Source organism: Ips typographus, linkage group LG5 (genome assembly GCF_016097725.1).
Source record: "Ips typographus isolate SLU linkage group LG5, UJ_Ityp_2.0, whole genome shotgun sequence".
NCBI classification, from domain to species: Eukaryota; Metazoa; Arthropoda; class Insecta; order Coleoptera; family Curculionidae; genus Ips; species Ips typographus.
The window spans coordinates 8060251-8071907 of record NC_138426.1 but is presented as its reverse complement, the minus strand read 5'-3'; the positions used below and the strand labels follow the sequence as shown (position 1 = coordinate 8071907).

The window sequence follows — 11657 nt, the reverse complement described above, 5'->3', positions numbered from 1 at the left end:
AAGTTACAATTTTGTTTATACTACTAAAGTTTGATGGTTACATATTTCTCACTTAACTTGAGGAGAAAGCGTTTCTTACTGTTGATTTTCTATTTGATATACGCGAAAAACTAAAGTAAAAGGGAATGACGTCACAAATTTCAAAACTTTGTGTCAACATGAAAAATAACTTTTGTTTGACGGTTGTTGTTTTGATAACTGGCACTTTCAAAATGGTTTTAGAAGCTTCTGACATTTTAAAATAATTTCTGGAGGGATTAAGACACTTGTAGAGGCCTCTGGCACTTTTTAGAAGGTTCACAAGAGCATTTAGAGGTCCATGAAACTTAATGGTCCTAGAGGCCTCTGGCAATTTAAAACAGTTTTGGGAAAGATTATACTTTCAAAATGATTCTGGAAGCCTCTGGCACTTTTTAGAATGTTCTCAATAGCATTTAGAGGTCCATGGAAGTTTTAAAATTGTCCTGGAAGTCTCTAGCAATTTAAAACAACTCTGGGAAGGTTTAAGACAGTTGTAAAGGGCTCTAGAACTTTTCAGTAGCATTTAGAGGTCTCTAACACTTTTAAAATGATTCTAGAGATTTCTGGCACTTTTTAGAAGGTTCTCAATAGCATTTAGAGGTCCATGGAAGTTTAAAAATTGTCCTAGAAGCCTCTAGCAATTTAAAACAACTCTGGGAAGGTTTAAGACAGTTGTAAAGGGCTCTAGAACTTTTCAGTAGCATTTAGAGGTCTCTGACACTTTTAAAATGATTCTAGAGACTTCTGGCACTTTTTAGAAGGTTCTCAATAGCATTTAGAGGTATATGGAACTTTTAAAATTGTCCTGGAAGTCTCTAGCAATTTAAAACAACTCTGGGAAGGTTTAAGACAGTTGTAAAGGGCTCTAGAACTTTTCAGTAGCATTTAGAGGTCTCTGACACTTTTAAAATGATTCTAGAGATTTCTGGCACTTTTTAGAAGGTTCTCAATAGCATTTAGAGGTCTATGGAACTTAAAAAATTGTCCTAGAGGGCTCTGGAACTTTTCACAAATGTTCTCAGTAAGGTTTAGAGGTTTCTGACACTTTCAAAATGATTCTGGAAGCCTCTGGCACTTTTTAGAAGGTTCTCAATAGCATTTAGAGGCCCATGGAAGTTTAAAAATTGTCCTAGAAGCCTCTAGCAATTTAAAACAACTCTGGGAAGGTTTAAGACAGTTGTAAAGGGCTCTAGAACTTTTCAGTAGCATTTAGAGGTCTCTGACACTTTTAAAATGATTCTAGAGCTTTATGGCACTTTTTAGAAGGTTCTCAATAGCATTTAGAGGTCCATGGAAGTTTAAAAATTGTCCTAGAAGCCTCTAGCAATTTAAAACAACTCTGGGAAGGTTTAAGACAGTTGTAAAGGGCTCTAGAACTTTTCAGTAGCATTTAGAGGTCTCTGACACTTTTAAAATGATTCTAGAGATTTCTGGCACTTTTTAGAAGGTTCTCAATAGCATTTAGAGGTCTATGGATCTTAAAAAATTGTCCTAGAGGGCTCTGGAACTTTTCACAAAGGTTTAGAGGTTTCTGACACTTTCAAAATGATTCTGGAAGCCTCTGGCACTTTTTAGAAGGTTCTCAATAGCATTTAGAGGTCCATGGAAGTTTAAAAATTGTCCTAGAAGCCTCTAGCAATTTAAAACAACTCTGGGAAGGTTTAAGACAGTTGTAAAGGGCTCTAGAACTTTTCAGTAGCATTTAGAGGTCTCTGACACTTTTAAAATGATTCTAGAGCTTTATGGCACTTTTTAGAAGGTTCTCAATAGCATTTAGAGGTCCATGGAAGTTTAAAAATTGTCCTAGAAGCCTCTAGCAATTTAAAACAACTCTGGGACGGTTTAAGACAGTTGTAAAGGGCTCTAGAACTTTTTAGTAGCATTTAGAGGTCTCTGACCCTTTTAAAATGATTCTAGAGATTTCTGGCACTTTTTAGAAGGTTCTCAATAGCATTTAGAGGTCCGTGGAAGTTTAAAAATTGTCCTAGAAGCCTCTAGCAATTTAAAACAACTCTGGGACGGTTTAAGACAGTTGTAAAGGGCTCTAGAACTTTTTAGTAGCATTTAGAGGTCTCTGACCCTTTTAAAATGATTCTAGAGATTTCTGGCACTTTTTAGAAGGTTCTCAATAGCATTTAGAGGTCTATGGAACTTAAAAAATTGTCCTAGAGGGCTCTGGAACTTTTCACAAAAGTTCTCAGTAAGGTTTAGAGGTTTCTGACGCTTTCAAAATGATTCTGGAAGCCTCTGGCACTTTTTAGAAGGTTCTCAATAGCATTTAGAGGTGTATGGAAGTTTAAAAATTGCCCTAGAAGCCTCTAGCAATTTAAAACAACTCTGGGAAGGTTTAAGACTGGGAAAGTTGTAAAGGGCTCTAGAACTTTTCAGTAGCATTTAGAGGTCTCTGACACTTTTAAAATGATTTTAGAGATTTCTGGCACTTTTTAGAAGGTTCTCAATAGCATTTAGAGGTCCATGGAAGTTTAAAAATTGTCCTAGAAGCCTCTAGTAATTTAAAACAACTCTGGGAAGGTTTAAGACAGTTGTAAAGGGCTCTAGAACTTTTCAGTAGCATTTAGAGGTCTCTGACACTTTTAAAATGATTCTAGAGATTTCTGGCACTTTTTAGAAGGTTCTCAATAGCATTTAGAGGTCCATGGAAGTTTAAAAATTGTCCTAGAAGCCTCTAGCAATTTAAAACAACTCTGGGACGGTTTAAGACAGTTGTAAAGGGCTCTAGAACTTTTCAGTAGCATTTAGAGGTCTCTGACACTTTTAAAATGATTCTAGAGATTTCTGGCACTTTTTAGAAGGTTCTCAATAGCATTTAGAGGTCTATGGAACTTAAAAAATTGTACTAGAGGGCTCTGGAACTTTTCACAAAAGTTCTCAGTAAGGTTTAGAGGTTTCTGACACTTTCAAAATGATTCTGGAAGCCTCTGGCACTTTTTAGAAGGTTCTCAATAGCATTTAGAGGTCTATGGAACTTTGGAACTTTCAAAAATGTCCTAGAAGCTTCTGGCAATTTAAAACAACTCTGGGAAGGTTGTCAGTAGCATTTAAAATTTCTGGCACTTCCAAATTGGCCCTCAAAGTTTCTGTTAATTTAAATCAATTCTTGAAAGGTTAAGTTGAACAGAGACTATTTGTTTCCTCTATACTTTTGGCAACAATGCAAATGATTTCATCTAATAACGTCACGCTAATTTAATTTTTTCTATAACTTTCCACACTATTGAAGTCCACATGACCCTAAAGCCCAGCATAGTAGATAGTTTGTGATTGGTCGAAAAAAAAAGTAGCTGTCAGCTTGCTGCTTTTTCTTGACCAATCCCAAACTATGAAGAGCAGGTTTTGGATTAAAGTGAGATAAAGAAAAGTAGGTCATTCAAATTATTTATTCAATATTCATCAAAACTAGTACCAAATCCTTGTGAAGACATTGAACAATTTGATAATAATATGAAACATTCACCTCTAAAACTGACAATATGTTATGGTTTGTTCAAAGTAGACAGTATATTGTGTAATAATAACGTATTTCTTATTAAAATTCGCTGATGCACTACACTCTTGTCACTCTTAAAAATTCGATAAGGACACTTAAAAAAAAATATTTACTACTTACATATATCACAAAAATTTATTACCTCAAGGACCACAACAACAAAAATTGAGAACAAGGTGACTGCCTCTAGTACAGTCTAAATTACCACACAAATTATTATTCAATCAATATATCTACAAAACCTTTATATGACCTTAAAGTAACAACTTAAGTTCAGTCTGGTAAATAGGCTATTTACAAAGGGAAACAACACTACTTTGAGACAAAGAGAAAGTTGCTCACCTAATGCTTGTTAAAAACAATAAAAACTCCCTCAAAGCTTGCCAGCATTTCAACCAAGCTGTTAATAATTAATAAACATCTCAGTTTAACAGTCTAAAAAGTTGGCGGCCATAAGGAGCTCCAGGGCAATTTCAGGAGCAATAGGGAACTCAGGAATTTCAGTGGAGCTGTTTGTGTAGCGCACTTTATAAGTAAAGTACATGCAGACTTTTTGCAGAACATGTGACCTGTTGATGTTGTGTTAAGTAACTGTCGTCTTTACTGGACTGAATTACTTACGGTATCTCCCTGAAATTCACTTCATTAGCTTCGTTCTCTGCAAACTGTCCTGGACCACTCAGCATGGCTTTGATAGTGCCTGAAGTGAGGGCGTGCTCCCTCTTCACAATAAACTCGTGCCCGTCTGAGGAGATCAGCTTGACGTACATGGCGTCGGGGCCCTCGCAACCCCCGTACACGCGTTCCTGGCATTTGTCTTCTTTGATGTCACCCATTTGGACCTGCAATATGATTTGGTCGAGTTGGGTTGGCTTTTTGGGTAGCGTGCGGTACTACAATGCTAACGAAGCTGCTAAACCAAAACTAAAGGCCTAAGGAGCTACAAAGGGAGGGTGGTTGCACATGGATGGTCTAAAAGGGCTGGTTTCAAGTCCAGTCTACGTTAATTAACGTGTTTACCATATTTTGCAAAACGATAATAAATGTTCCAAACAAAGCAACTGCCAGTCGGTGAATACTCACTTTAGTTTTGGTTTTTTTTGTTAAAAAGTTTATAAATAGCCTGTCTTTAAAGGAAAAACAAGTTAGTTGAAATGACTCAAAAGAGGGACAAGTGAAGACAAGACTGACAAGAGGGCAAGACGGTAAATAGTGATTAGTGCTGTCACTGCTGTCAGATATCAAAAAAATGTCTTTGAAATTAGAGCTGTTTTTTTGCGGTTTCAAAAGTCACGTGACTTCTTTGTAATTTTATAATAATGATGTCATGTGACACTAAGGCCGCATTTGTTTTCACGCTCCATGGAGCGAGCAGTGCGTTTTTGACGTCAGGATGACGTAATTTGGAAAAACCATAATTTGATCAACTGTCAAATTACGTCATTATGACGTCAAAAACGTCCTGCTCGCTCCATGGAGCTTGAAAACCAATGCGGCCTAAATAAACATACTGTTTTCTTGTTCTGTATTGATTTGCTGACAAAACCGGTAAAAAAAGTAATAGTCTGAATCGCATTTAATTTAAGCTTGTATTAACATGTAGGGCGGTGTTAAAAGGGCTTTTACTGAACGCACCAACATTAACATAACGGACTGTCAAGAAAATGTCGTCTGTCAAACGTTACCTTCTGTCAATCATGGAAATTTGAAAGTTTTTGAATTATTTTTTTTTAGATTTTTTAAATCAAAATTACAAACAATCACTGAATTAACAATGTTTGTTGTTTAAGTTTATTATTTGGTTAAGTTTAAATTAGTAGTGGGCAGTGGTGCAAAACCCCCTCGACCGCCTCAAAATTTCCAGTGCTCCCCTTATGTAACTCTGGTTTTTTTTTGGCAAATTTCGCCCCTTATTGCTATTTTCTTGTTACAATAATGGACGCCGTACTGTTCCGGGGCTCCCAGAAGCTGGAACATCTTCAGGTACCGTCAAAACAACCTTAATCTATTAATTATACAGGAGGAGCTTTTGCAGTTGCAAGCGGACATGGTGGCATCCAAAGCTAAAGACCTGCTGCACACTTATTCGCAGACCACGCGAGCCCTCCTCGCTCAAGTGTGGCACAGCGAGAAATTGGGGCATCTCAAGCACAACATTATCCACTTGGTCACTTATATTCTGGAAGTTTCAAAGGATTTCAAAGAGAGGGCTATTGATGTGGCCGACCCAAAACGCTTGTGGATGTTTTTGGCCGGCGTTATTGGAGGAAGGTGTAAGTTGACCTAATTTTCTCAGCTTGTAAGTCATAATTTATAAAATTCAGGAACTAAAGTTTGTTGTGATGGTTATTTTTAACTCTTAGTTTAAATAGGTGTTGCTTAATCCTATCAGCACTTTTGATTTTCTTTTGGATAATATTGGCAGTGGGTACTTAGTTTAAAAATAGTTTCATCCTCCTTAGATAATTAAGTTAACAGTCCTGTGTGTCAACTTGAGTAATGTTGCTGCTTTTAGGGTCAAAACGTGAAATTTCCATAGCATGTGCCAGTTTTATGGTGGGGGGTATTGTGGGGGTTGCTGTGACTCTAGCGATAAAAAAACGAGAAAAGACTGTACGATACATGGAGGCTGTGCAGATCAAACACTATTCAGGGGCTGAGGTAGGTATTTTCTTTTAAAAGTTGGAGGTTTTCAAACTTTTGAAATGCACAGTCAGTCAGTGTGGTTGAAGACGCAATTGCTCCTTACGAGTGTGGTGATCAGGAGGTTTTAATTAACGTTAAAGCGGCCTCAGTTCAAATTGTGGATGCACACATTTGTAGCGGTTACGGTCGCACTTTAAGGCGGATACTGCGTAAACTGTACAAGGTATATCCACCGACCTCTCAAGTTAGGTTTTTGTGGTTATTTTCAAGTTTTTGTAGCAATCCAATTCTGACCTGCCCCTAATTTTGGGACGGGATTGTACCGGGGTGATTACGGATTTGGGCAAAGACGTCAACAGGCTTGAAATAGGGGACGAAGTGTGGGTGACTGTACCGTTTTGGTCTCAGGGCTGTTTAAGTCAAACTGTTTTAGTCTCTAATGATAGGGTAAGGGCATATGATAAGTATAGACAAACAGTGGCAATGGAACTGAAAATTAATTTAAGTAAGCAGCGTGAGATGGCACCACTAAACGAATATTCCTGTAATTTTAAAGCCAGTTTTATACTTAATACATTATGAATTAATCTTAAAACAGTCACGTGACTATTTGTACCTTAAAATGAGTCACGAGATTTAGAGCTTAAAACTAAAAAACGGTCACCTAATCTTAAAATTAAATTTAGTTATTGAAAATAGTCACGTGACCGGTAAAATAATATTTTGTCATTTACAGTCACGTGATCTTTAGGGTTCCGTTTTGGCATTAAATAAGAGTCACGTGACCTTTAAAAATAAAGTTTGAGTATTGTAAATCGTTATGCGACTTTATGAACTGTCAAAAAAGTCACGTGACCTTTAAAAATATATTTTATTTTTGACAATCGTCACGTGACCATTTGCACATTATAAGGAGTCAGGTGATTCTTTAAATAATACTTTGACATCTAAAACAGTCACGTGACCTTTAGGACTTCGTTTTGACGTTAAAATAATTGAAAATTGTCACGTGGCCATTTGCACTGTAAAGAGGGTCACGTGTGTTTTAAAAATATCAGTTTAAACTGAAAAACAATTACGTGATCCTTCAAATGACATTCAAAACTGTCATGTGACATTATTAAATCCATTTTTAATTTTAAAAGAGTCACGTGACCTTTAGGATCCGTTTTGAAGTTAAAAAAGAGTCACGTGGACTAAAAAATTAATTGAAAATCGTCACGTGACCATTTGCACTTTCAAAGGAGTCGTGTAATTTAAAAAAATCTCAGTTCAAACTGAAAAACGGTCACGTGACCCTTTAAACGTTGTTTCGCTATTTACAGTCACGTGACTTTTAAAAAATGTTAGATTATTGAAAATCGTTATGCGACTTTATGAACTGTAAAAAGAGTCACGTGACCTTAAAAAATATATTTTATTTTTGAAAAGCGTCACGTGACCATTTGCACATTGTAAGTCAGTCAGGTGATTCTTCAAATAATACTTTGACATCTAAAACAGTCACGTGACCTTTAGGATTTCGTTTTGACGTTAAAATAATTGAAAATTGTCACGTGGCCATTTGCACTGTAAAGAGGGTCACGTGTCTTTAAAAAAATCAGTTTAAACTGAAAAACGAGCACGTGATCCTTTAAATAACATTTTGACATTCAAAACTGTCATGTGACATTATAAAATCCATTTTTAATTTTAAAACAGTCACGTGACCTTTAGGATCTGTTTTGAAGTTAAAAAAGAGTCACCTGGACTAAAAAAAATATTAAATTTGAGTATTGAAAATCGTCACGTGACTATTTGCACATTAAAAGGAGTCACGTAATTTAAAAAAATCTCAGTTTAAACTGAAAAACGGTCTCGTGACCCTCTAAACATTATTTCACCATTTACTGTCACGTGACCTCCAGGATTTCGGTTTGACATTAAAAAAGAGTCACGTGACCTTTAAAAATAAATTTTATTTTTGAAAAGCGTCACGTGACCATTTGCACATTGTAAGTCAGTCAGGTGACTCTTCAAATAATACTTTGACATCTAAGACAGTCACATGACCTTTAGGATTTCGTTTTGACGTTAAAATAATTGAAAATTGTCACGTGGCCATTTGCACTGTAAAGAGGGTCACGTGTCTTTAAAAAAAACAGTTTAAAGTGAAAAACGAGCACGTGATCCTTTAAATAACATTTTGACATTCAAAACTGTCATGAGACATTATAAAATCCATTTTTCATTTTAAAAGAGTCACCTGACCTTTAGGATCCGTTTTGAAGTTAAAAAAGAGTCACGTGGACTAAAAAAAATTAAATTTGAGTATTGAAAATCGTCACGTGACCATTTGCACATTAAAAGGAGTCGCGTAATTTAAAAAATCTCAGTTTAAACTGAAAAACGGTCTCGTGACCCTCTAAACATTATTTCGCTATTTACAGTCACGTGACTTTAAAAAATGTTTGATTATTAAAAATTGTTATGCGACTTTATGAACTGTAAAAAGAGTCACGTGACCTTAAAAAATATATTTTATTTTTGAAAAGCGTCACGTGATCATTTGCACATTGTAAGTCAGTCAGGTGACTCTTCAAATAATACTTTCACATCTAAAACAGTCACGTGCCCTTTAGGATTTCGGTTTGGCATTAAAAAAGAGTCACGTGACTTTTAAGAAATATATTTTATTTTTGAAAAGCGTCACGTGACTATTTGCACCATTATAAGGAGTCAGGTGACTCTTCAAATAATACTTTGACATCTAAAACAGTCACGTGACCTTTAGGATTTCGTTTTGACGTTAAAATAATTGAAAATTGTCACGTGGCCATTTGCACTGTAAAGAGGGTCACGTGTCTTTAAAAATATCAGTTTAAACTGAAAAACGAGCACGTGATCCTTTAAATAACATTTTGACATTCAAAACTGTCATGTGACATTATGAAATTCATTTTTAATTTTAGAAGAGTCACGTGACCCTTAGGATTAAATTTGAGTATTATAAATCGTCACGTGACCATTTGCACATTAAAAGGAGTCGCGTAATTTAAAAAATCTGAAAAACGATCTCGTGACCCTCTCAACATTATTTCGCTATTTACAGTCACGTGACTTTAAAAAATGTTTGATTATTGAAAATCGTTATGCGACTTTATGAACTGTAAAAAGACTCACGTGACCTTTAAAATCATATTTTATTTTTGAAAAGCGTCACGTGACCTTTTGCATCATTATAAGGAGTCAGGTGACTCTTCAAATAATACTTTGAGATCTAAAACAGTCACGTGACCTTTAGGATTTCGTTTTGACGTTAAAATAATTGAAAATTGTCACGTGGCCATTTGCACTGTAAAGAGGATCACGTGTCTGTGAAAATATCAGTTTAAACTGAAAAACGATTACTAATGACATTTAAAACTGTCATGTGACATTATAAATTCCATTTCTAATCTTAAAAAAGTCCCGTGACCTTCGGGATCTGTTTTGACGTTAAGAAAGTCATGCGATTTGAAAAAAAATAGTCTAAACATAAAAACTGTCACGTGACCTTAAAAATGACATTTTAATCTTACAAATAGATACGTGATTCAGTGTATCAGTTTAAAACTAAAAAAAAACGGTCACGTGACCCACAGGATTCTGTTTTCACGTTAAAAAAGGGTGACTTTTAAAATAAATAGAATCTTTATTATCGATACCTCAAACCATAGATTCTTATCTTATTTTCAAAATTCGAGTAATTTAACTCAAATTTATTTGAAAAAATCAAGCTTTCTTACGCAGTTCAGATGGGATTGCAAAAGAAAGCGGAAATACTGCAAACGTTGGCAACTATGTCTGCAATGACGAGCTGTATTAGCGCCATCTCTTAGAGTTTACCTGTACAACTGAAATACATTAGGAAGCCCTTGAATCGTACACGGCTTCCTTTTTGGGTGCCACTGTAATTACATTGCGCTGGTTGTCTGTACTTTTTTTTTGTTTGCCGTCAAATCTGATAACCTTAAAATTGGTTTAATTTTGTAGGTGGCCCGTAAACCAAAAAATGTCGGTTTCGAAGGCGCCTGCAGCATACCGTACGCGGGCAGTTTAGCCTTGTCCGCGCTGTCCGAGGCGGACGTGGACGTGGACAACGCGACCGGAAAAAGGTTCGGTGTGTTTTTGTTTTTTCGCACCGAAACCGTCATCTCTTTAGACTGGGGTTAGATTTTTAATTCAGGACGGTTGCACGCCCTCTGGTTGCGTCCTAGTCCAGTTGCTCAGCCACTGGAAAGCCCACGTGACCACCACGTGCTTTAAAAGGGCGGTGCCGGTCGCCAAAGCCTTGGGCGCCGACGAGGTTATTAGCTTGGAAGATCCACAGTCACCAGGTAAATTTATCATGTTGGAAGCTACTTAACTTGTATAGTTTTGAAACTTGACAACACTGGGTAGTAAAAAAGTTGTTTCCATTAACCAAACACAGGAAGTCAGACTTTAGATGCTTGCAAAACTCTAATTAAGGAACTACAAGCCAGAGGAGAAGTGTACGATTTTATTGTTTTGACTAGGAATAGTGCGGGGTAATTCTACAATTTTGTACAACGTTCCTTGCGTAATTCTTTTGGTAATTTTAGTGGAACACGCCCACAATGGATGGACCTAAACGAATTCCTGTCTGAAGGAGGTAAAATCTTAACTACAGTGCCCGAAGAGCTACTGTCAGACGGATGTGGATTTTTGGGGCGCAGCCTGTTAGCCTCGTACGTGCGCCTTAAATACTGGTTCGAGGTTAGTCACGTGTTTCCCCCGCATATTTCCTCTACTCCTCAACTAAACAAACTTTCAGAGATTGTTGGGTTTGCCGTTGGCCGACTACGCCGAAGCGCACCTATGCCACGCCACCTTAGAAAGACTGACAGAACTGGTGGAGGACGGAGTCTTGCAAACTGTGGTGGACAAAGTGTTTCAGCCCCGTGACGTGGAGTTGGCGCTGCATTACATCCAATCGGCACAGTCTATCGGTAGTTCTGTTGTCACGTTTCGGTAGCATCCTTGGAGTGAGTGTGTCAAATGTCATTTTCTTTAGTACAAAATCCGAGTAAAAGCGCGAGAAAATGGCATCAGTGAAAGATTGTATGTTTACAAAAAAATGTTTAGGTGTGTTTACATTAATATATTTACGATCTGTTTATATGACTAATAAATGCCATTTTGTTATTTAAGGTGTTTGACTCCAAAAGCCAAGTTTTCCTTAATTCCATCCTCAATGATTCTGTACGCCAGTTAGCATTTATACGTTACACTAATTTCGTTTAAACACCCTGTATAATAAATGATAATACAAAGTTTGGGTGTGGTGTTATTTACTGACCTTTACTTGGATGGTGCCTCCCTTGAAAGTAGTAACACTTTGGTTAGGTAGTACTGCTCTCAAATTTTCTGTAAACGAAAAATAGTGCCACCCTTCAAAGGAAAAAAAAATTGATTATCTGCTCTCAAACTTTGATAGGTA

At 36.6% G+C, this 11657-nt stretch overlaps 2 protein-coding genes and 3 long non-coding RNA genes across 7 annotated transcripts; 2 read left to right on the top strand and 3 right to left on the bottom strand.

Moving 5' to 3' along the window:
• Nucleotides 1-4: 4 nt before the first annotated feature.
• On the top strand, nucleotides 5-3676 carry LOC145729168 (uncharacterized). Its single transcript, XR_014178291.1, has 2 exons — nucleotides 5-1488; nucleotides 1620-3676. It is a non-coding gene; the product is annotated as an uncharacterized LOC145729168 (long non-coding RNA).
• Nucleotides 3406-4767, bottom strand: EloC (transcription elongation factor elongin C). 3 transcript variants are annotated; one of them, XM_081979819.1, is made up of 3 exons: nucleotides 4613-4767; nucleotides 4151-4371; nucleotides 3406-4098 (listed from the first exon to the last, which is right to left on the bottom strand). In XM_081979819.1, the coding sequence occupies exons 2-3, from the start codon at nucleotides 4363-4365 to the stop codon at nucleotides 3957-3959; spliced, it is 357 nt and encodes a 118-aa protein (XP_081835945.1). In that variant the 5' UTR covers nucleotides 4366-4371; nucleotides 4613-4767; the 3' UTR covers nucleotides 3406-3956. The 3 variants fall into 3 exon arrangements, with proteins under 3 accessions (XP_081835945.1, XP_081835944.1, XP_081835946.1); XM_081979818.1 differs by having other exon boundaries at nucleotides 4550-4701; XM_081979820.1 differs by lacking the exon at nucleotides 4613-4767 and adding an exon at nucleotides 4427-4533.
• Nucleotides 4768-5204: 437 nt separating this feature from the next.
• Nucleotides 5205-11367, top strand: LOC145729155 (NAD(P)H oxidoreductase RTN4IP1, mitochondrial-like). Its single transcript, XM_081979811.1, has 10 exons — nucleotides 5205-5512; nucleotides 5565-5802; nucleotides 6045-6190; nucleotides 6243-6398; nucleotides 6455-6622; nucleotides 10190-10311; nucleotides 10370-10533; nucleotides 10629-10725; nucleotides 10780-10933; nucleotides 10992-11367. Exons 1-10 carry the CDS (start codon nucleotides 5465-5467, stop codon nucleotides 11190-11192), a joined length of 1494 nt encoding a protein of 497 aa, XP_081835937.1. The 5' UTR covers nucleotides 5205-5464; the 3' UTR covers nucleotides 11193-11367.
• On the bottom strand, nucleotides 7427-9034 carry LOC145729165 (uncharacterized). The gene is made up of 3 exons (XR_014178288.1): nucleotides 8882-9034; nucleotides 8614-8659; nucleotides 7427-7508 (listed from the first exon to the last, which is right to left on the bottom strand). It is a non-coding gene; the product is annotated as an uncharacterized LOC145729165 (long non-coding RNA).
• LOC145729164 (uncharacterized) lies at nucleotides 7718-8310 on the bottom strand. The gene is made up of 2 exons (XR_014178287.1): nucleotides 8188-8310; nucleotides 7718-8117 (listed from the first exon to the last, which is right to left on the bottom strand). It is a non-coding gene; the product is annotated as an uncharacterized LOC145729164 (long non-coding RNA).
• Nucleotides 11368-11657: the final 290 nt, after the last annotated feature.